Genomic DNA, 24161 nt, shown 5'->3' on the forward strand with positions numbered 1-24161 from the left:
CCAGACCTGAATTCCTCATGGAAAATTGCTCATCTTATGGTCAGGCAATATAGGATCATCACATCTACACATAAACTCAGCACTTTAACTCTGCAAATCTCAATTAGCAGAACATTCTTCTGGAAAGAAATATATCTCTCAGTGGCCACCAGGGAGCCAAATTAACTGGCTGCCTTCATACAGTTCAGTAAAACATTTACTAGGGAATATTTCCCCCACAGGTGGAATTCAAAATGGATTGTTTTGTAAAGGACTTTTATCTCCTAGAATAACCAGCAGAGTATTTGAAGTAGCGACATGACACACTACTCATTACTAACAAAGGCCTTTCCTCCCGTTGCACACCATCTGAACTACTCATTTCTGCGTGGATGCAGAAGCTTCTGCAGAAAGGAAAGAAGGATGGGCTGGAGTTATTGTTTAATCGGCCACAAGCTGGATACTGGCTGTCGGCTTGGTTTCTGCTGTTCGGTGACTGTCAGGCCTGGGGTGAGCATGGCCACAGACTAAGCTCCAAGTGCAGTGAAAAGGATTGCTCCGCTCCCTCCACGATACGCACAGGCTGGCCCTCCCTGTCCTCTAAGAAGGGCTGTGGTCCCCGTGGCTTCTCCACTCCAGAGCAGCCCATTTTCTCATTGACATGCAGGGAGCGCTCCCATAAGCAAAGGCTGCAAAGCGTCATTAACGTGGTGGAGAGACAAACAACACTCGAGCTGCATACCAAGTGGCAGCACATTTAACAGAATCATTTTATTATGAATACATTCCAGGCCTGCCACAGCGAGCCACTCAACGAAACTGTGTCGGCAAAATGGATCTTTGCTAATTACATTTCATGCATATTTCAGATCTTTCCACAGGGATGCAGGGGGATGGTGATGGTGTGCGCAAAAGGGAATTTTACAGCCAGGTTCACTTGCATTTGGCATCAAGAGCCAAACTAGTGGGTAACAAAGATAAGTTCAATTACATTCCATGTTGTGTTTGCTTTAGCTGGAATACTTCCTCTGAGTAACTCTATCAGTGCTGCTGTGGTCGCTGGTTGAAAATGAAATTACTCTCCAAATCCACCCGAATACACATTATTGCAGAAAAGCACACAGCTTAAATCATTTCTTTCCCACCTTTCCTTTTCTATATTTGTCCCCAGATTGAATTAAGGAACTGAATGTGGGCACATGTTAGGAGAGTGACAGAAAAGCATCATTACCTGCTTCAAGACTGAATTGTAAAGTACACAAGTGACTGCCTTCTTGTGGCTTGTCACCCTCTTGCCGGCTTCACTTTTCATTGCCAGCAAAGCTAGCTGGTTATTGAACGAGATGAAGAGTCGTCCGTGGGCTTCATCAAAGTGGAAGAGACACCTGAAGTCCTGACTCTTGGGGAAAAAGCAAGAGATCCTCTGGATGGACAATTGATGCTGAATATCCCAGAGTCTCAAAACCTGCAAGAAAAGTAACAGAGTCATAGGACTATGTCAAGAATAATTCTAATTTTCTAACCAAATTTTCTCTAGCTCACCTTCAACCTCAGGCAGGCTCCCCATAGCACTGTTAACTGTTCGTCCTTATCTCATAAAACACATTTTTTTTGGATTTCCCTTCTCTGTTTCAGTATTTCCTCAACTGTAATCTCTTCTAGGGAAGGGATTTTGTTTTGTCTCAGTCCTCAGAAAAATGGTTGCATTAAGAAAGGCAATGCCAAAGAATGCTCAAACTACCACACAATTGCACTCATCTTACATGCTAATAAAGTAATGCTCAACATTCTCCAAGCCAGGCTTCAGCAATACATGAACCGTGAACTTCCTGATGTTCAAGCTGGTTTTAGAAAAGGCAGAGGAACCAGAGATCAAATTGCCAACATCTGCTGGATCATGGAAAAAGCAAGAGAGTTCCAGAAAAACATCTATTTCTGCTTTATTGACTATGCCAAAGCCTACCCTGTGGAAAATTCTTCAAGAGATGGGAATACCAGACCACCTGACCTGCCTCTTGAGAAATCTGTATGCAGGTCAAGAAGCAACAGTTAGAACTGGACATGGAACAACAAACTGGTTTCAAATAGGAAAAGGAGTGGGTCAAGGCTGTATATTGTCCCCCTGCTTATTTAACTTCTATGCAGAGTACATCATGAGAAATACTGGGCTAGAAGAAGCACAAGCTGGAATCAAGATTGCTGGGAGAAATATCAGTAACCTCAAATATGCAGATGACACCACCCTTATGGCAGAAAGTGAAGAAGAACTAAAAAGCCTCTTGATGAAAGTGAAAGTGGAAAGTGAAAAAGTTGGCTTAAAGCTCAACATTCAGAAAATGAAGATCATGGTATCCAGTCCCATCACTTCGTGGCAAATAGATGGGGAAACAGTGGAAACAGTATCAGACTTTATTTTGGGGGGCTCCAAAATCACTGCAGATGGTGATTGCAGCCATGAAATTAAAAGATGCTTACTCCTTGGAAGAAAAGTTATGACCACCCTACATAGCATATTCAAAAGCAGAGACATTACTTTGTTGACTAAGGTCTGTCTAGTCAAGGCTATGGTTTTTCCAGTGGGCATGTATGGATGTGAGAGTTGGACTGTGAAGAAGGCTGAGTGCTGAAGAATTGATGCTTTTGAACTGTGGTGTTGGAGAAGACTCTTGAGGTCCCTTGGACTGCAAGGAGATCCAAACAATCCATTCTGAAGATCAGCCCTGGGATTTCTTTGGAAGGAATGATGCTAAAGCTGAAACTCCAGTACTTTGGCCACCTCATGTAAAGAGTTGACTCATTGGAAAAGACTCTGATGCTGGGAGGGATTGGGGGCAGGAGGAGAAGGGGACGACCGAGGATGAGATGGCTCGATGGCATCACCGACTCAATATACGTGAGTCTGAGTGAACTCCGGGAGTTGGTGATGGACAGGGAGGCCTGGTGTGCTGCAATTCATGGGGTCGCAAAGAGTCAGACACGAGACACGACAGAGCGACTGAAATGAACTGAACTGAACCGTGTTAGGAATAATAATTGTCTTCAAAGATATCCATGTGCTAATTCTTGGAAAATGTAAAATTAAGTCCTTTGAGATGGAGAGATAATTCTGGTTGATTTGGACCAGTCCAGTATAATCACAGGGCTTCCCAGTGGCTCAGTGGTAGAGAATCCATCTGTCAATGAAGGAGATGTGGGTTTTATCCCTGGATCAGGAAGATCCTCTGGAGATGGAAATAGCAATCCACTACAGTATTCTAACCTGGGAAGTTCTGTGGACAGAGGAGCCTAGCAGGCTATAGTCCACGGGGTCACAAAAGAATAGACATGACTTAGTGACTGAACTTTTTCACTCTCTTCTTTCACTTTCATCAAGAGGCTTTTTAGTTATTCTTCACTTTTGGCCATAAGGGTGGTGTCATCTGCATATCTGAGATTATTGTTATTTCTCCCAGCAATCTTGATTTCAGCTTGTGCTTCCTCCAGCCCAGCGTGTCTCATGAGGTAATCTGCGTATAGGTTAAATAAGCAGGGTGACAATATGCAGCCTTGACACACTCCTTTTCTTATTTGGAACCAGTCTGTTGTTCCATGCCCAGTCCTAACTGTTGTTTCCTGACCTGCATACATATTTCTCAAGAGGCAGGTCAGGTGGTCTGATATTCCCATCTCTTTCAGAATTTTCCAAAGTTTATTGTGGTCCACACTGTCAAAGGCTTTGGCATAGTCAATAAAGCAGAAACAGATGTTTTTCTGGAACTCTCTTGCTTTTTTGATGATCCATAAGATGTTAGCAATTTGATATCTGGTTCCTCTGCCTTTTCTAAAACCAGCTTGAACATCTGGAAGTTCATGGTTCATATATTGTTGAAGCCTGGCTTGGAGAATTTTGAGCATTACTTTACTAGCTTGTGAGATGAGTGCAATTGTGTGGTAGTTTGAGCATTCTTTGGCATTGTCTTTCTTAAGGATTGGAATGAAAACTGACCTTTCTCTAGTCCTGTGGCCACTGCTGAGTTATCCAAATTTGCTGGCATATTGACTGCAGCACTTTCACAGAATCATCTTTTAGGATTTGAAATAGCTCACCTGGAATTCCATCACCTCCACTAGCTTTGTTCATGTGATGCTTTCTAAGGCCCACTTGACTTCACATTCCAGGATGCCTGGCTCTACGTGAGTGATCACACCATCATGATTATCTTGGTCATGAAGATCTTTTTTGTACAGTTCTTCTGTGTATTCTTGCCACCTCTTCTTAATATCTTCTGTTTCTCTTAGGTCCATACCAATTCTGTCCTTTATCAAGCCCATCTTTGCATAACATGTTCCCTTGGTATCTCTAATTTTCTTGAAGAGATCTCTAGTCTTTGCCATTCTGTTGTTTTCCACTATTTCTTTGCACTGATCGCTGAGGAAGGCTTTCTTATCTCTCCTTGCTATTCTTTGGAACTCTACATTCAAATGGGTATATCTTTCCTTTTCTCCTTTGCTTTTCACTTCTCTTCTTTTCACAGCTATTTCTAAGGCCTCCTCAGACAGTCATTTTCCTTTTTTGCATTTCTTTTTCTTGGGATGGTCTTGCTCCCTGTCTCCTGTACAATGCCATGAACCTCCGTCCATAGTTCATCAGGCATTCTGTGTATCAGATCTAGTGCTTTAAATCTATTTCTTACTTCCACTGTATATTCGTTAGGGATTATACCTGAATGGTCTACTGGTTTTCCCTACTTTCTTCAATTTCAGTCTGAATTTGGCAATAAGGAGTTCATGATCTGAGCCACAGTCAGCTCCTAGTCTTGTTTTTAGTAGAGAGTAAAAACAGTCTCCTAGACTGTATAGAGCTTCTTAACCTTAGGCTATGAAGAATATAATCAATCTGATTTCAGTGTTGACCATCTGGTGATGTCCATGTATAGAGTCTTCTCTTGTGTAGTTGGAAGAGGGTGCTTACCATGACCAGTGCATTCTCTTGGCAGAGCTCTATTAGCCTTTGCCCTGCTTCATTTTATACTCCAAGGCCAAATTTGCCTGTTACTCCAGGTGTTTCTTGACTTTCTTCTTTTGCATTCTAGTCCCCTATAATGAAAAGGACATCTTTTTTTTATTGTTAATTCTAGAAGGTCTTGTAGGTATTCATAAAACTCTTCAATTTCGGCTTCTTTAGATTTCTGGTCAAGGCATAGACTTGGATTACCACGATATTGAATGGTTTGCCTTGGAAATGAATAGAGATCCCTCTGTCATTTTTGAGACTGCATCCAAGTACTGCATTTTGGACTCTTTTGTTGACTATGATGGCTACTCCATTTCTTCTAAGAGATTCTTGCCCAGAGTAGTAGATATAATGGTCATCTGAGTTAAATTCACCCTTTCCAGTCCATTTTAGTTCGCTGATTCCTAAAATGATGTTCACTCTTCCCATCTCTGATTGATCACTTCCAACTTGCCTTGACTCATGGACCTAACATTCCAGGTTCCTTTGCAATATTACTCTTTACAGCATCGGACCTTGCTTCCATCATCAGTCAAATCCACAACTGGGTGGTGTTTTTGCTTTGACTCCGTCTCTTCATTCTTTCTGGAGTTATTTCTCCACTGATCTCCAGTAGCATATTCGGCACCTACCAATCTGGTGAGTTCACCTTTCAGTGTCTTATCTTTCTGCCTTTTCATACTGTCCATGGGGTTCTCAAGGCAAGAATAGTGAAGTAGTTTGCCATTCCCTTCTCCAGTGCACCACATTTTGTCAAAACTCTCTACTATGACCCGTCCACCTTGGGTGGCCCTACATGGCATGGCTCATAGTTTCATTGAGTTAGACAAGGCTGTGGATCATGTAATTAGATTGTTAGTTTTCTGTGATTATGGTTTTTAGTCTGTCTGCCCTCTGATGAAAAAAGGCAGACAGACTGCCCTTATTGCAGAAAGTGAAGAAGAACTAAAGAGCCTCTTGATAAAAGTGAAAGAGGAGAGTGAAAATGTTGGCTTAAGGCTTAACATTCAGAAAACTAAGATCCTGGCATCTGATCTCATCACTTCATAGCAAATAGATGAGGAAACAGTGGAAACAGTGACAGACTTAATTTTGAGGGGCTCCAAAATCACTGCAGATGGTGACTGCAGCCATGAAATTAAAAGATGTTTACTCCTTGTAAGAAAAGTTGTGACCAACATAGACAGCATATTAAAAAGCAGAGACATTACTTTGCCAACAAAGGTCCATCTAGTCAAGGCTATGGTTTTTCCAGTGGTCATGTGTAGATGTGACAGTTGGATTGTGAAGAAAGCTGAGCACCGAAGAATTGATGCTTTTGAACTGTGGTATTGGAGAAGACTCTTGAGAGTCCCTTGGACTGCAAGGAGATCCAACCATGACCTCAGGAAATCAGTCCTGAATATTCATTGGAAGGATTGATGTTGAAGCTGAAACTCAAATACTTTGGCCACCTGATGCGAAAAGATGGCTCATTTGAAAAGACCCTAATGCTGGCAAAGATTGAAGGCAGAAGGAGAAGGGGAAGACAGAGGACAAGATGGTTGGATGGCATCACCAACTCAATGGACATGAGTTTGAGTCAACTCTGGGAGCTGGTGATGGACAGGGAGGCCTGGCATGCTGCAGCCCATGGGGTCACAAAAAGTCAGACACAACTGAGTGACTGAACTGAACTCAACTGAAGTGACTAAACAACAATATAACCACAGGGAGATTAAAGTTACAGAATGTAAGATAAACTCTGCCTAGGGCTTCCCTGGTAGCTCACTCGCCCGCAATGCAGATGACTGGGGTTCAATTCCTGGGTGGGGAGGATCCCCTGGAGAAGGAAGTGGCAAGTCACTGCAGTATTCTTGCCTGGAGAATTCTATGGATGGAAGAGCCTTGGCAGGCTACAGTCCATGGGGTCTCAAGAGTCAGACACGACTCAGCAACTAAAACCACCACCAGTGTTCCTGGTCTGGAGGATGAAGAAAAGGGGCTATGAACCAAGGGAGCTGGAAAAGATAAGGAAACAAATTCTCCTCCAGAGCCTCCAGAAAAGAAGACAGCCCTGTGAGTACGTTGATTTTAGTCCAGTGAGACCCAGGCTACCATTCTAACCTACAAAACATAAAAGGTGTGCTGTTGCAAACCATTGAGTTTGTGGTTATCTGTAGCGAAAGAAAACAAATACAATCTCTTTCTCTATATAGCTAGATGAATAGATAATAGATAGATAGATAGATAGATAATATATGTATTTTTTGTGAAACAAAATTCTTTACTGTCTGCGTCACCAGGGATGTCCATTAAAGGAAATCAAGTTCAGATAACACAGACAATTAAGGCACGAAAATGCCACCCACGCGGAGAAGCACCGAAGGAAATGGGAAGAGGAGCTCTGCAGAAGCCGGTGTTGCCACTGTCAGTCATGGGGTAGGATTAGCACAGTTCAGTGCGGGAGAATCAGGCTTTCCTGGCTGCTCAGAGCGGAAGGAATTTGGCTGCATTGCAGGAGACCCAGGTTCAATACCTGGGTGGGGAAGATCCCCTGCAGAAAGGAATGGCTACCGACTCCAGTATTCTTGCCTGGAGAATTCCATGGACAGAGGAGCCTGGCAAGCTACAGTCCATACAGTTGGAAAGAGTTGGACATGACTGAGGGACTAATACTTTCAGTGAGGGAGAGTCAGAATGAGAGGGAAAAACCCTTCCAAAGGGGGCTTCAGGCCAGTTCTAGGGCCAGACTTCAGTTGTCATCTTAACTCTGTCCCTTACTGCAGAATGACCTCTAGTAAGTTTCTTTGTCTCTTTGAATTTTTGATGTGATACCTACCTGAAAAGTGAAAGGGAAAGTCACTCAGTCGTGTCCAATTCTTTGCAACCCCATGGACTATACAGTCCTTGGAATTCTACAGGCCAGAATACTGGAGTGGCTAGCCATTTCCTTCTCCAGGGGATCTTCCCAATCCAGGGATCAAACCCAGGTCTCTCACATTACAGGTAGATTCTTTACCAGCTGAGCCAGCCCCTAGCCAGCTGAGAGAAGCCCAAGAATACTGGCATGGGTAGCCTACTGCTTCTCCAGTGGATCTTCCTGACCCAGGAATCAAACTGGGGTCTCCTGCATTGCAGGCAATTCTTTACCAACTGTGCTATCAGGGAGCCTGGTACCTATGTAATCTGACCCTATAAAGATTGAATGAGAACCCATGTCAAGCATTTGGCATGATGAGCTGTATGTAGTAAGTGCCCAATAAATGTTTTATTATTAAATGTATTTTATTCCTTTTTATTATATAAGTATTAGAACCTTAGAGCAGAAAAATTTCTTTGAAATAAACTAGTGTGCTTTATCCAGTGTGAGAATTATTTCTAAATTATCTATAAAAGACGGCTTCTTTACACAAGTGTTTATTACTCCATAAGGCAAGTGACCCTGTAGTTTTAACCTATTTTAAATCTTATACTCCTTTGGGGGAAAGAATCAGTTGAAAACAATGGCCCATCCCCTCCTCTTAAATGCACATATTCATATATGAGCACAATACTCCATATAATCTCTTTGGATACATAGACACACTAATCTCCCATGTAGATCCTGGGATCCCATGGGATAGGAATTCCTATAGCATTATGATAAGCCCAAGACTTCCTCTTCTACCTTTTGATTCTATCCTACTTTCGTTCCCTACATCTGCATAAGCCTCTTGTCCAGGGTAGATGACCCCAGTTCCTTCTAAATCATAGCATCATTTGTAGATCCCACTCTTGATTCTCTCACTTTGTCTTTTTTTTTTTTTTTTAACTTTCTCTCCAGGGAAGTTGGTCATCCAGGCCTTGATAACTTTTTCTAAAAAATGTAATAAGATATGTCCATTGTGTAAAATCCAATAGCATCCAAAAAAAATTTTTTTAATCAGTTCATCCCTCTCAATCCCAAGTCCCCGTCCCCCATCCCCCCATCTCAGAGACAGCCTTCGCTGACTCTTTCTGAGTTATGCTTTTCTCCATAACACCAAATAATAGCTGTTTGTGTGTGTGTGTGCATGCATGTGTGCTTGTGTGAATATAGCATATATTAACTGTACATTGAATAACACTGTCTTCTGAAAGAAATACTTCCTTACACTCCTGTTCTCCCTTTCTCATCCCCTTGACCCAATCTAACCGTTGTATTTTTTAGTCCTAAACATTGTGTGTGTTAAGTTGCTTCAGTTGTGTCTGATTCTTTGTGACCCCATGGACTGTAGCCTGCCAGGCTCCTCTGTACATGGGGATTCTCCAGGCAAGACAACTGGAGTGAGTTGCCATTCGCTCTTCCAGGGCATCTTCCCCACCCAGGGATCAAACCCATGTCTCCTGTGGCCCCTGCATTGCAGCTGGATTCTTTCCCCTGAGTCAGCAGGGATGTCCTAGTGCCATACATTTTACAATAATACACTTACACAGGCCTCAGCAGCACGTGAACCGCGAACTCCCGATGTGCACGCTGGTTTCAGAAAACACAGAGGAACCAGAGATCAAATTGCCAACATCCACTGGATCATGGAGAAAGCAAGAGAGTTCCAGAAAAACATCTATTTCTGCTTTACTGACTATGCCAAAGACTTTGACTGTGTGGATCCCAATAAACTGTGGAAAATTCTGAAAGAGATGGGAATACCAGACCACCTGACCTGCCTCTTGAGAAACGTGTATGCAGGTCAAGAAGCAACAGTTAGAAGTGGACATGGAACAACAGACTGGTTCCAAATAGGAAAAGGAGTATGTCAAGGCTGTATATTGTCACCCTGCTTATTTAACTTCTATGCAGAGTACATCATGAGAAACGCTGGACTGGAAGAAGCACAGGCTGGAATCAAGATTGCTGGAAGACATATCAATAACCTCATATATGCAGATGACACCACCCTTATGGCTGAAAGTGAAGAGGAACTAAAAACCTCTTGATGAAAGTGAAAGTGGAGAGTGAAAAAGTTGGCTTAAAGCTCAACATTCAGAAAACGAAGATCATGGCATCTAGTCCCATCACTTCATGGGAAATAGATGGGGAAACAGTGGAAACAGTGGCAGACTTTATTTTGGGGGGCTCCAAAATCACTGCAGATGGTGACTGCAGCCATGAAATTAAAAGACGCTTACTCCTTGGAAGAAAGGTTATGACCAACCTAGATAGCATATTCAAAAGCAGAGATATTACTTTGCCGACTAAGGTCCATCTAGTCAAGGCTATGGTTTTTCCAGTAGTCAGGTATGGATGTGAAAGTTGGACTGTGAAGAAGGCTGAGGACCAAAGAATTGATGTGTTTGAACTATTGTGTTGGAGAAGACTCTTGAGAGTCCCTTGGACTGCAAGGCTATCCAACCAGTCCATTCTGAAGGAGATCAGCCCTGGAATTTCTTTGGAAGGACTGATGCTAAAGCTGAAACTCCAGTACTTTGGCCACCTCATGCGAAGAGTTGACTCATTGGAAAAGACTCTGATGCTGGGAGGGGTTGGGGGTAGGAGGAGAAGGGGACGACAGAGGATGAGATGGCTGGATGGCATCATCGACTCGATAGACATGAGTCTGAGTGAACTCCGGGAGTTGGTGATGGACAGGGAGGCCTGGCGTACTGCGATTCATGGGGTCGCAAAGAGTCGGACACGACTGAGCGACTGAACTGAACTGAACACATTAATTAATGTACCATCAATAGAAGACAGTGTATCTCTATTCACCAATATACAACAAGAACACCTTAGGGTCCCCAAGGGTCTATTTAAGCAAAGTGCTCAGAATTGAGCCAATATTTCAAATGTGTTCTAACCACTGTTACAGACAATGTGACTTCTTTAAACACCTTATTTTTACATTAGCTGAATAAGCTATTCCAACATGCATTGCCCTTACCTTGAGGTCCTGACTGAGTAAAACTCTAAATCTTATTCCCATGAATAAACAATCAAGGCAAACATCTAATATTTTACCTTCAAAAATCTGATGTTCTAAGCTAAAATTAGGATTTTTCTAGTTTCAAAGTATACGAATACAATTTTAAATCCTAATTATATTATATTGATAACTCCTCCCTGATTTGTCCACATATCCCATGGAATACAGTAGATGGTAAATAGATATTTTCTTAATTTGTTGAAGGCTGTGGTTCATCTAATGACTATGTTTTTATCCAGCTCATTGATGAAAAATATTAGCTAGTATAAGTCCAAAAATATAACACTTCCATAAACAAAGCTTGCCTCAACTTCTACAAGGTTGTTTACCCAATTGCAGATCTCATCTAATTCACAAGAAAATGTTATGAGGATTTTTCAAAAATCTTGCAGAAATTAGTATGCTTGGGGTAAACCAGATCATGGCATCCAGTCCCATTACTTCATGGCAAATAGATGGGGAAACAGTGGAAACAGTGGCAGACTTTATTTTGGGGGGCTCCAAAGCCTCTTGATGAAAGTGAAAAGAGAGTGAAAAAGTTGGCTTAAAGCTCAACATTCAGAAAACGAAGATCATGGCATCTGGTCCCATCACTTCATGGGAAATGGATGGGGAAACAGTGAAAACATTGTCAGACTTTATTTTGGGGGGCTCCAAAATCACTGCAGATGGTGACAGCAGCCATGAAATTAAAAGACGCTTACTCCTTGGAAAGAAAGTTATGACCAACCCAGACAGCATATTAAACAGAGACATTACTTTGCCAAAAAAGGTCCATCTAGTTAAGGCTGTGGTTTTTCCAGTGGTCATGTATGGATGTGAGAGTTGAACTGTGAAGAAAGCTGAGTGACGAAGAATTGATGCTTTTGATCTCCTTTAGCATGGACTGTTTGGATCTCCTTGTAGTCCAAGGGACTCTCAAGAGTCTTCTCCAACACCACAGTTTAAAAACATCAATTTTTTGGCACTCAGCTTTCTTTATAGTCCAACTCTCACATCCATACATGACCACTAGAAAAACCATAGCCTTGACTAGACAGTCTTTGTTGACAAAGTAATGTCTCTGCTTTTTAATATGCTGTCTAGGTTGGTCATAACTTTCCTTCCAAGGAGTAAGCATCTTTTAATTTCATGGCTGCAGTCACCATCTGCAGTGATTTTCAGTCAGTTCAGTTCAGTGATGCCATCCAGCCATCTCATCCTCTGTCGTCCCCTTCTCCTCCTGCCTCCAATCCTTCCCAGCATCAGAGTCTTTTCCAATGAGTCAACTCTTCGTGTGACATTTAGTCACATTTAATTAAATGAAAAATTAAAAATAGATGAGTGATAACCTCTACTCTATGACAGGTGAGTTCCTGCTATCAGCAATCAAAACTAGAGGTGCTTTTTAAAAATAATAATGTGTAACTTTATTAATTTTTCTTAAAATTAATTTTTACTTTTCTTCTTTCCCTCCTTCCCTTGAAGAACCCTTAATTCTCATAATTAGTGATCCTACTAAGTTCCCTTCCATCTTTAACTATCTGATTTTTATTTCTGCTAAGAATCAAAGCCAACAACATTTATATACTGTCATCAATGTACAACACAGTGTTTCTTTTTTTAATTTATTTATTTTAATTGGAGGCTAATTACTTTACAATATTGTATTGGTTTTGCCATACCTTGACATGAATCTGCCACGGGTGTACATGTGTTCCCCATCCTGAGCCCCCGTCCCACCTCCCTCCCGATCCCATCCCTCTGGGTCATCCCAGTGCACCAGCCCCGAGCATCCTGTATCATGCATCAAATCTGGACTGGCGATTCGTTTCACATATGATAATATACATGTTTCAATGCCATTCTCCCAAGTCATCTCACCCTCACCCTCTCCCACAGAGTCCAAAAGACTGTTCTATACATCTGTGTCTCTTTTGCTGTTTCACATACAGGGTTATCGTTACCATCTTTCTATAATTCCATATATATGTGTTATTATACTGCATTGGTGTTTTTCTTTCTGGCTTACTTCACTCTGTATAATAGGCCCCAGTTTCATCCACCTCATTAGAACTGATTCGAACGTATTCTTTTTAATGGCTGAGTAATACTCCATTGCCATAATAGGCCCCAGTTTCATCCACCTCATTAGAACTGATTCAAATGTATTCTTTTTAATGGCTGAGTAATACTCCATTGCAACACAGTGTTTCAATCCTCCCAGAAATAATGTCATGGCATGTGACTTCCCACATGATTTTCAATTTTTCCTATACTTACAAAATCTATGATAGTGATTCTTAATCTTGACGATAGAAATACCAGTGGTGTTTGAGAAAATGCTAATGTTTGAGCCCTTTTCCAAAACCAATTAAATCAGACTCTCTGAGGATGGGGCTCAAGCATGAGTTTTCTTTAATTTCCCAAGTATTTCCATTGTATTATACTTTAGCTTCTCAACTTGCTTTTAAGGTCAATGCTAATCTCCTTGAACAAGGCCTCTTTCTCTCAGCTTAATCAGTAATATCATGTGGCTTGGCTTTCAGTTCAGTCACTCAGTCGTGTCCAACTTTTTGTGACCCCATGAACCACAGCATGCCAGGCCTCCCTGTCCATCACCAACTCCCAGAGTCTACCCAAACCCATGTCTATCGAGTCGGTGATGCCATCCAACCATCTCATCCTTTGTCGTCCACTTCTCCTGCCCTCAATCTTTCCCAGCATCAGGGTCTTTTCAAATGAGTCAGCTCTTCACATGAAGTGGCCTAAGTATTGGAATTTCAGCTTCAACATCAGTCCTTCCAATGAACACCCAGGACTGATCTCCTTTTGGATGGACTGGTTGGATCTCCTTGCAGTCCAAGGGACCTCAAGAGTCTTCTCCAACACCACAGTTTAAAAGCATCAATTCTTCGGCACTCAGCTTTCTTTATAGTCAAACTCTCATATCTGTACATAACTACTGGAAAAACCATAGCCTTGACTAGACAGACCTTTGTTGACAAAGTAATGTCTCTGCTTTTGAATATGCTATGTAGGTTGGTCATAACTTTCCTTCCAAGGAGTAAGCGTCTTTTAATTTCATGGCTGCAATCACCATCTGCAGTGATTTTGGAGCCAGAAAAATAAAGTCAGCCACTGTTTCCACTGTTTCCCCACCTATTTGCCATGAGGTGATGGGACCGGATGCTATGATCTTAGTTTTCCGAATGTTGAGCTTTAAGCCAACTTCTTCACTCTCCTCTTTCACTTTCATCAAGAGGCTCTTTAGTTCTTCTTCACTTTCTGCCATAAGGGTGGTGTCATCTGCATATCTGAGGTTATTGATATTTCTCCCTGCAATAATGATCCCAGCTTGTGCTTCCCGCAGCCCAGCATGTCTCATGATGTACTCTGCATATAAGTTAAATAAGTAATATCATGTGGTTTGGCTTTAAAAGCCAGATAACTGTGCTCCCCTAATCAGCCTATATCTCTTTAATCATGAAAAATATCTCATATTAATTCTATTTTCTTTGCAAAATGTCACTTAAATAACTATTTATTATTTGAGAATTCTTGATTTTCCTCTTTTTTATGTTCATGTTGACTTCTGGAAGAGAATTATGCCACATTTCAGAAAGGAGCATATTTAATATCATTTTACATTCCAAATATCTTAGAGATATTTCCTTTATTCTTAGTAGGGAAAATAAAGAAATGGACAAACATCCAGGCTTAAAAATTATCATTGAGTAAATGATTATTTTTTAATTTATATTTTCCATAAATTCTCATCTAAACTGTACTTTCTATTTTCATCACGATACCTGAGAACTTGTGATGCTTGTCCAAACACAGACTTACTAAGTCTAGTCCTTGAAATGATTTATACATGGCTTTTTATTTCATCTCCATTTTTATAGTATTAGGAGGAATAAATATCCAAGCTTGTGATTTTATATCAAGGCAGAATTTAGCTTTTCACATAATAATGAAGACATCTTTCTACTTAATCTTTATCTTGTTACCACTTAATAATGCAGGGTTATGAAAGCAAATCCCTTACGAATTGTAACTAGCACTAGAAATCGAAGATGGAGACTCCAGACATCCTGATCCTCATTTTAATACTACTCAGGTCTGTCAGTTTAGGTGTATTATATTACCTTTCCATTTCCTCATCTTTATACAGAATGGGCCCCTGCCAGCTTTGAAATTCTGCCGGTTTTTTTGGGAATGTACTGAAATTGCTCAATCCATTATCTATAGGTTCCAAAATAACAAAATGGAAGCAGTTTCAAGAAAGGGTATTGTGAAAATTGGGGTAAAGAAATGTAGTCTAATTTTACTGAGGAATTTCTTCCTGCTCCCTGCTAGAGATGGGCAGAATCATTTCACACAGGCATAACAAAACTATAACGTTTGCAACCCTATGGACCAGAGCCTACCAGGCTCCTCTGTCCATGGGATTTCCCAGGCAAGAATACAGGAGTGGGTTACCATGCTCTCCTCCAGTGCATCTTCCTGACCCAGGGATCGAACCCGCATCTCCTGTGGCTTGGGCATTTGAGGTGGATTCTTTATTGCCAAGTCACTGGGGAAGCCTAAAAAAACTATAATAAATAAATGAACAAAACTTTTTTTATCCTATAAATATTAGATTTATTAAGCAGGTAACTTCATAGAAGGGTGGGTGCACAAATAGATGTATGGATGGATATAGAATCTGTTTTCAGTGCACTTTTTAAAACCAAATCAGTATTATTTACATATTGGCAACATGTTCAAATTTAATTCAAAGTGGTTAGGGGAAAAACTGTAAAGTTTCCTAATAATGATAGAAAAGTGAGAAAAAAGTAGAAGATAGACCCCAGACAACTGTATCTAAATGAGACTGGTTTGACTGCATCAAACATTTGCTACTAAGTCCTGCCATCCTGCAGGGCATAGATATAAAATGACAATAAGAAAGAGAGACAGAGAGAGAATATAGCACTAGGGGATTTTGAAGACAGCAGTGCAGCAGCTCAGCTCTCCAGGATAATCCACTAAAATGGATAGCCTACTTGCAGATAATAGGATAACAGGAACTGAGGGCATTGGCTCTTCTGAATATACCTTTATGTATTAACAAGTCTATTTATTTAGAATTTAAGCCTTGGGATAATCCACAAAGGCATAATCAGTGAATGTTTAGAGGCAATTTTGTTTGACATGATATATACTAGCAAAAGTATTCTACTGAACACCTCAGGTAGTGTTTTCATCTTTAACTTATGTAACAGATCTTCTTTTAAGAAATATTTTTGCCATCCCCCCCCCCCCACGCCAGGATGAGATCTAATTTAAAATATTAGTTGGAAATTAAAATCTCTTGTGCTATTCACCCTTAAATTGTTACCATAGCCATTATCATCTATTTTTTCATCACTTTCAGTAAAAATGAGAGAAGACATACAGCTCTAAGACACAGATTTCTATGGTGTGTCTGTTTGGTATTCTATCATTGACCTTGAAAAAGTCAAAATGCTTCTTAACACTATGAATTGTTTTGAAAAAACTCACTAATTTCCCAGTTCAAGTTCAGCACTAAATTTAACTAACATCAACATTTTGTTTCAAAAGCTTTCTTTTTTCAGAACAAAAGTTCATTTGGGGGATTTTAAAATTTCAGTTAAATTGATTTTTTGGCTATTATCATTACTCACATAACACTGAAAAACATAACCAGTTTTTTTCCCCCCAGGCTTTAAACAGAAGTTTTCAAACTTTGTGTTTCAAAGATTACTCTCTCTTTTTTATTTCACAAAGTAAACATAAACACTTTAAACTTCTTTATTTTTTAAGCTCAGTATTTATAATAACAACCTTTTTTGAAGAAAGTAAGTGAAAATCAACTAAAATAAGGGAACTCTGGTTCAAGTATCACTGCAGACTAGGTTTTTGTAGGGGGCTTTCCTGCTTCAAAGAAAAAGAGCTCTGTCTAAAGCATAATTTCTGTCACCTTGCTGGATATTCAGGGATTGAAGACAATCTCCACAGGTCCAAAAGAAGAAAGAGGTATAAGAAGCAAACTTAATATGGAGACAGTGAACAATAGGCATACATGAAGAGACTATAACCAGGAGCCTAAGCCTTGGACCAGCAGGACAATGGAGGCACTGAAGCAAATTGTTCAATTAAAAGGACAACGAAAAAGGAAAATGCAATAGCCTCAGGACAATAGTTTTCTTTATTTCCATATTGCAGAAACAAACACAAATCTTCTCTGGAGGAAAACATTTTCAATTTCATTCTTCAGAACGTCTATAGTTTAGCAACAACCAAAAATGAGGTAACAATAAAGGATAACCAGATGTAAAAAGGAAACATGTCACCATGTGGGAGAATCACTGGAACAGCAAATATCAAATTTGGTTCTCCAATGACTTCAGGTGTTAAAATTATCTGATAAGAAAATGCAGTAATTAACATGAAATTAAAGAGCTAAATGTCAAAATCCCCCAAATGAGCAAACAACAAAAGAGTATATACAATTAACAGTTAAAAAAAGTTTTAGAAAAAAGAATCGTTACATTTAAGAAATAAATGCATAGGTTATATAGAAAGTGGGCATATCCCATTATAAACACCCCCATAAAAGTCAAGAATATGACAAGATGCCTTCTGAAATGTGGAGGAAAAACCTCAACAAGGAATGGAAACTTAGTGTACAACTTTTCTGGAAAGACCATTAAAAGAATCAAAAAGTAAAATACAGAATATGTTATCTCAATATTTGAAAGATGTCATGTTCAAATTCAAGGGAAATCCAATTCAAAAATTAATGTAATTTTTCATGGAACATGAATACTGATCCTAACATTTACTTAGAAAGATAAAATGCCAGTTCAGTTCAGTTCAGTCACTCAGTTGTGTCCAACTCTTTGCAACCCCATGAACCGCAGCATGCCAGGTCTCCCTGTCCATCACCAACTCCCAGAGTCCACCCAAACTCATGTCCAGTGAGTCAGTGATACCATCCAACCATCTCATCCTGTTGTCCCCTTCTCCTCCTGCCCTCAATCTTTCCCAGCATCAGGGTCTTTTAAAATGAGTCAGCCCTTCGCATGAGGTAGCCAAAATATTGGAGTTTCAGCTTCAACATCAGTCCTTCCAATGAACAACCAGGACTGATCCTTTAGGATGGACTGGTTGGATCTCCTTGCAGTCCAAGGAACTCTCAAGAGTCTTCTCCAACACCAGAGTTTAAAAGTGTCAATTTTTTGGCACTTAGCTTTCTTTATAGTCCAACTCTCACATCCATACATGACCATTGGAAAAACCATAGCCTTGACTAGACAGACCTTTGTTGACAAAGTAATGTCTCTGCTTTTTAATATGCTATCTAGGTTGGTCATAACTTTCCTTCCAAAGAGTAAGCATCTTTTAATTTCATGGCTGCAATCACCATCTGCAGTGATTTTGGAGCTCCAAAACATAAAATCAGCCACTGTTTCCACTGTTTCCCCATCTATTTCCCATGAAATGATGGGATCAGATGCCATGATCTTAGTTTTCTGAATGTTGAGCTTTAAGCCAATCTTTTCACTCTCCTCTTTCACTTTCATCAAGAGGCTCTTTAGTTCTTCTTCACTTTCGGCCATAAGGATGGTGTCATCTGCATATCTGAGGTTATTGATCTTTCTCCCAGCAATCTTGATTCCAGCTTGTGCTTCTTCCAGTCCAGCGTTTCCCACGATGTACTCTGTATATAAGTTAAATAAGCAGGGTGACAATATACAGCCTTGACACACTCCTTTTCCTATTTGGAACCAGTCTGTTGTTCCATGTCTAGTTCTAATTGCTGCTTCCTGACCTGCATACAGGTTTCTTAAGAGGCAGGTCTGGTATTCCCATCTCTCTCAGAATTTTCCACAGTTTATTGTGATCCACACAGTCAAAGGCTTTGGCATAGTTAATAAAGCAGAAACAGATGTTTTTCTGGAACTCTCTTGCTTTTTCCATGATCCAGCGGATGTTGGCAATTTGATCTCTGGTTCCTCTGCCTTTTCTAAAACCAGCTTGAACATCTGGAAGTTCATGGTTCATGTATTGTCGAAGCCTGGCTTGGAGAATTTTGAGCATTACATTACTAGTGTGTAAGATGAGTGCAATTGTGCGGTAGTTTGAGCATTCTTTGGCATTGCCTTTCTTTGGGATTGGAATGCCAGAAGGTTGTTAAAATTAAAATAGAAAAACAGAAGTAGGAATTTCTCTGCCAGGTATCAGAGCATACAGAAAACTATGCTGGTTAAAACAGTGGTATATGCATGCAAGAAAAGACAGACTAATGGAAAGAATAAAGCCTCCAGGAACAAATTCGTATATACACGGAAATTCAAATAATAACAGTGGAATTTGAAACCAGTGAGTGAAAGTGAAGTCACAGTCGTATGGGACTCTTTTCAACCCCATGGACTGTAGCCTGCCAGGCTCCTCCATCCATGGGCTTTTCCAGGCAAGAATACTGGAATTGGTTGTCATGTCCTTCTCCAGGAGATTTTCCAGACCCAAGGATCGAGCCTGGGTCTCCCATGCTGCAGGCAGACTCTTTACCATCTGAGCTACCAGGGAACAAATTATTCAAAACAATTATTCAAAAACCTCTTGGATACCCATTTGTAGAACAAAAAATTTTACACAAAAATAAACTGCAAAATTAAATGCAGAAAAATCAACAATAAAAAAAGTATTAGCTGAAACCAAAGGTGAACACCTCTACAAATATGAAGTGTGGAACACATTCTTAAGCTAGATACAAAATCCAGAGCCATAAAGGAAATCATTTCTTACACTCAGTTTTGCAAACACTTAAAACTTTTGAATGATAAAAATCATATAAACAGGTCTTCCCTGGTGATCCTGTGGTTAAGAATCCGCCTTGCAATGCAGGGGACACTGGTTCAGTCCCTGGCCTGGGAAGATCCCACATGTGGAGGAACAGCTAAGCTCTTACACCACAGTTACCGAGCCCATGTGCCACGACTAGTGAAGCCTGCATGCTCTGGAGCCTGTGCTCTGTAACAAGAGAAGCCACTGCATAAGAGGCCCCCACACTGCAAACGGAGAAAGCCTGCAAGTAGCAATGAAGATCCAGCTCAGCCAATACATAAATAAACACAATAATTTTTTAAACTCACATGAACAAGCTTAAAAGCAGTATGCTTGAAAGAGGCAAAATACTTGCATCATATATAATAAGGGATAATCAATTTATTTCTCAAACTACAACTGCTGATGGTATAGTCCTGAGTTCAGTTAATAAGATAAAGAATTTAAAGGACAGCAAAAGAGACACAGACATAGAGAACAGACTTGTGGGCACAGTGGGAGAAGGAGAGGATAGGATGAATTAAGAGCCCAGCACTGAAATACATACGTTACCATGCGTAAAACAGACAGCCAGTGGGAATTTGTTATGTGACACACGAAGCTCAAGTTGGTATTCAATGAAAACCTAAAGGGGTGGGAGAGGGTGGGAAGTGGTAGGGTTCAAGAGAGAGGGGACATATGTATACCTATGGCTGATTCATGTTGATGTAAGACAGAAATCAATCCAACATTTTAAAGCAATTATCCTCCAATTAAAAATAAATAAATTTTTTTAAATCATGAAAAAAAAAGGACATGATCAGATAATGCACCATAAAAAAATAGAAATAGAAATGGTCAGTAAATAATTGAAGAAATTCATTCTAATTTTTTGTCCATTAGATTCACAAAAGAATGAGCACACTAATGGTATCTGTCGTTACCAAAGGGTCTTCTTATGTGGCAGAGTGGTAAAGAATCCACTTGCCGATGCCAGAGACACAAGAGGTGAGGGTTTGATTCCTGGCTCAGGAGGATCCCTTGGAGTAGGAAATGGCTATCCACTCCGGTGTTCTTGCCTGAAAAATTCCATGGAAAAAGGAGCCTGGAGGGCTACAGTCCATGGAGTCTCAAAGAGTCTGACATGACTGAACACACAACACACACAAACATCATTACCAAGAGTGCAGGGAAACAAACACCTTTACACGTCTCTGATGAATATACCAATTGGCACAATAATTCTGGATCTAAGCCATTCTTTAAGAATTGAATCCATGTTGGCCCAATAGCATCATTTCTAGAAATTCATCTCTAGGAACATATCACAAAGAAATCAACTTACGTGGTCTTAAAGATGTGTATATGCATGTGTGTGTAGGTGTCATAGACACAATATCTCTTATAATCAACATGTGATTGAATAATTAAGGTAGACCATCCATACTATGAATTATTATGCAGCAGGTAAAAAAATCAGGTATATGTACACTCATAATGAAAGATCTGCAGAAGATATTGTTTAGGGAAAAGGAAGTGGCAGAAAAATATATATCCCGTGATGCCATTTATATAAAAGTAATAATAAATAGTACTTTGAATTTGTATACACACATAAGATGGTACATAAATAACAAATTATGACACCACCACATATTATAATGCAATATATCAATACGACAATACGTAAGTATACGATAAAAATGATCTACAGATCTACTTGATCTACAGATCAAGTGTTAATAATAGCTATTTCTTGGAAGAGGAATTGATTTTAAGAGGATGAAGAAAAGGAATATTTACTTTTTTCCAACTTGCTTCCTCGTTTGCAATTTCTGCAAAAGATCATTAATCTGTTTACTTGTACAATTTAAACAAAATGAAACTGGCTTTGAGGAAATTTGAGGAGAAAGGGTATACAGGAGAGAAAGGAAGACAGACAGGTAAGAGCTAGTCACCAGCACAGAGCCTTTGTATTTTCCTTCCCAACCTTGGGGCCACAGCATAGAAACCACACTCTGGAAAAAATCAGAACCTCAGACAAAAGATTAAGTTACAAACTGATCTGATTCTGGTGGCCAAATCAGGATGAGCAGCCTAAGAGAGGAGTTAGGAGCAGTAGAAAAGCCTAATCAGATTTCCTGGTTGGAATGTCAACCCCCAGCAAAGGTATTTCCCAGAGGCTTTGAAAATCCTTTTACTTCTCACGGTGATTCCTCCGCTAAATGACCAAGTTATTGGTTCCCAGCAGGGCCGTGCCATCAATCAGTGATTACCATTTTATGAGACAATTTAGGACTCAGAAACAAAATGCAATTGGACTATTGCTTAGTATAATATTAAATTCTACAGAAAAATTTATTGTTTAATCATCACTGGAAAGCACAGTAGAGCAGTTTTCCAAAAAAGAATTGAAGTCTCAGGTCATTATTGGAGGAAGTTATTTAGATCTAAATTGCTTTGATTTGAAAATCCTCTAATTAGCAATTCATAGGCCAAAATATGGTTCAATCAAAGGCTTTTTGAAAAAAGAATGCTTTCTTTCATTTTCCCCATTCCCTAAATTAACCTAGTCCTATAAAATATCCAGAATTTTATGACGATAAAGCCAAAGATTAACCTGGTAGCTGAAAACCTGTTGTTTGTTGTGAAGACATACAGACTAAGATTATTATGCATTTATCAAAGTGAAATGGATTTAGACTAATGTGAAAGACAGCATGACAGGCTTTATTACAAGGTAATGATTTAAAAGTCAAAGCAAAAATAGGATGATAAAATTGCCTTGAAAGAGACCAGGCAGTTTTAACATTAATGATAGCTATATGCAATTAATTCTAAGAACATTTTTTTCCACTTGCTTCTAAAGGTATACCACTTTTCAGGGAGTTCTGTAATAATAAAATATGTTATTTCCTTCACACTTAGCTCTGATAAAGATTTGCTTACTTAACCAAGATTTATTAAGGACCTACTATGTGTATGGTGGGCTTCCCTCGTGACTCCCGCCTGCAAATGCAGGAGACACAGATTCGATCCCTGGTCAGGAAGATGCCCTGGAGAAGAAAATGGGCAACCCACTCCAGTATTCTTGCCTGGGAAATCCCATGGACAGTGGAGACTGGCAGGCTATAGTACACAGGGTCACAGAGTCACAGAGTCAGACACGACTTAGCAACTAAATAAACAATACACATCAATAAAAAAATTTCAAAGAAATAAATTCAACAAATAATCTTTGCCTTTAAGCACTCAAAATCTGGTGAAAGATACAATATACATATACAGTCTTCAAGTATACTTGTCAGATTGTGTGAAATTCAATAATGGAAGTTAGAGCTAAAAGATCTTAGGAAACAGAACAACTAAATAAGTCTAAGGCATCAGAAAAGTTTTCATTCTCAGTTTCTTTGTTACTTGATATTCACAGTAATATGTCTTCACTTTAAACTGTCAACAAATAACCACTGAACAAACACTGCTGCGAGGTGCAAAGCACTATGACTGATACCAATACACAAGCTGAAAAGATACAACCCAGCTTAAGACAAGAAACTAACAACTTCAGTACAACAGAACACATGCTCTAAGAAGGGACTCAGGCGTGATGGGAGTGCACAGAAACAAACAGCTAGGTCTGCATGAAAGACTCCAAAAAAGTCTGAAACTTCAAGGATAAATAGGCTTTTGCCAGTCGAGCATGGAAGAGAGGGAACTGAAGACAGAGAACAGGCAGGCAGCAGAACCATGAGGCTGCATGGTGGGAACAAAGTGTGATAGGCTGCAACATCAAATGAACAGAAGAGAAAAGCAGGAAGTGAGCTGGGCCTGGTCTGAGAACAAGTTTTATAGAAAAGCTTAAGAATTTTAGTGCTGATATTTAGAATGAGGGTAAGAGAAGATGTTGAAGAATTTTTCTTACAAACCACTTAATTAGCAGGATGGAGGCCAGAATGAAATGAGACCAGTTTGCAAGAAGGAAACATGCTAGGAAAACTTTGCCATGGTTTGGATGAAATAATTCAAAAGAAGATGAGATTTTGGATTAGAGCTGTGGCTTCTGAGAGAGAGGTGAAGCTGATGAAAATATTTGATGGTAGAATCAACTGGAATTGGTAGTTCAGTGGTGAAGGAGATTTACAGTCTGATACATAGTATACTAAAACAAGCAAGTTTGGCAGGACTTATGTTTCAGTTCAGTTCAGTGGCTCAGTCATGTCCGACTCTTTGTGACCCCATGGGCTGCAGCACGCCAGGCCTCCCTGTCCATCATTAACTCCCAGATCTTGCTCAAACTCAAGTCCATTGAGTCGGTGATGCCACCCAACCATGTCATCCTCTCTAGTCCCCTTCTCCTCCTGACTTCAATCTTTGCCAGCATCAGGGTCTTTTCAAGTGAGTCAGCATCAGGTGTCCAAAATATTGGAGCTTCAGCTTCAGCATCAGCC

General features: G+C 40.0%; 1 protein-coding gene across 1 annotated transcript in view; it reads right to left on the bottom strand.

Annotated features, from left to right (window-relative positions):
- The window catches only part of WDR49 (WD repeat domain 49), a 167223-nt gene that overhangs the window by 82503 nt on the left and 60559 nt on the right, over nucleotides 1-24161 (bottom strand). The window contains exon 8 of the mRNA XM_040248294.1: nucleotides 1211-1444. Within this exon, the coding sequence (XP_040104228.1) occupies nucleotides 1211-1444 (234 nt within the window). The remainder of the gene's footprint in view (nucleotides 1-1210; nucleotides 1445-24161) is intronic.

Source organism: Oryx dammah, unplaced genomic scaffold (assembly GCF_014754425.2).
Source record: "Oryx dammah isolate SB20612 unplaced genomic scaffold, SCBI_Odam_1.1 HiC_scaffold_2, whole genome shotgun sequence".
In the NCBI taxonomy this organism is placed as follows: Eukaryota; Metazoa; Chordata; class Mammalia; order Artiodactyla; family Bovidae; genus Oryx; species Oryx dammah.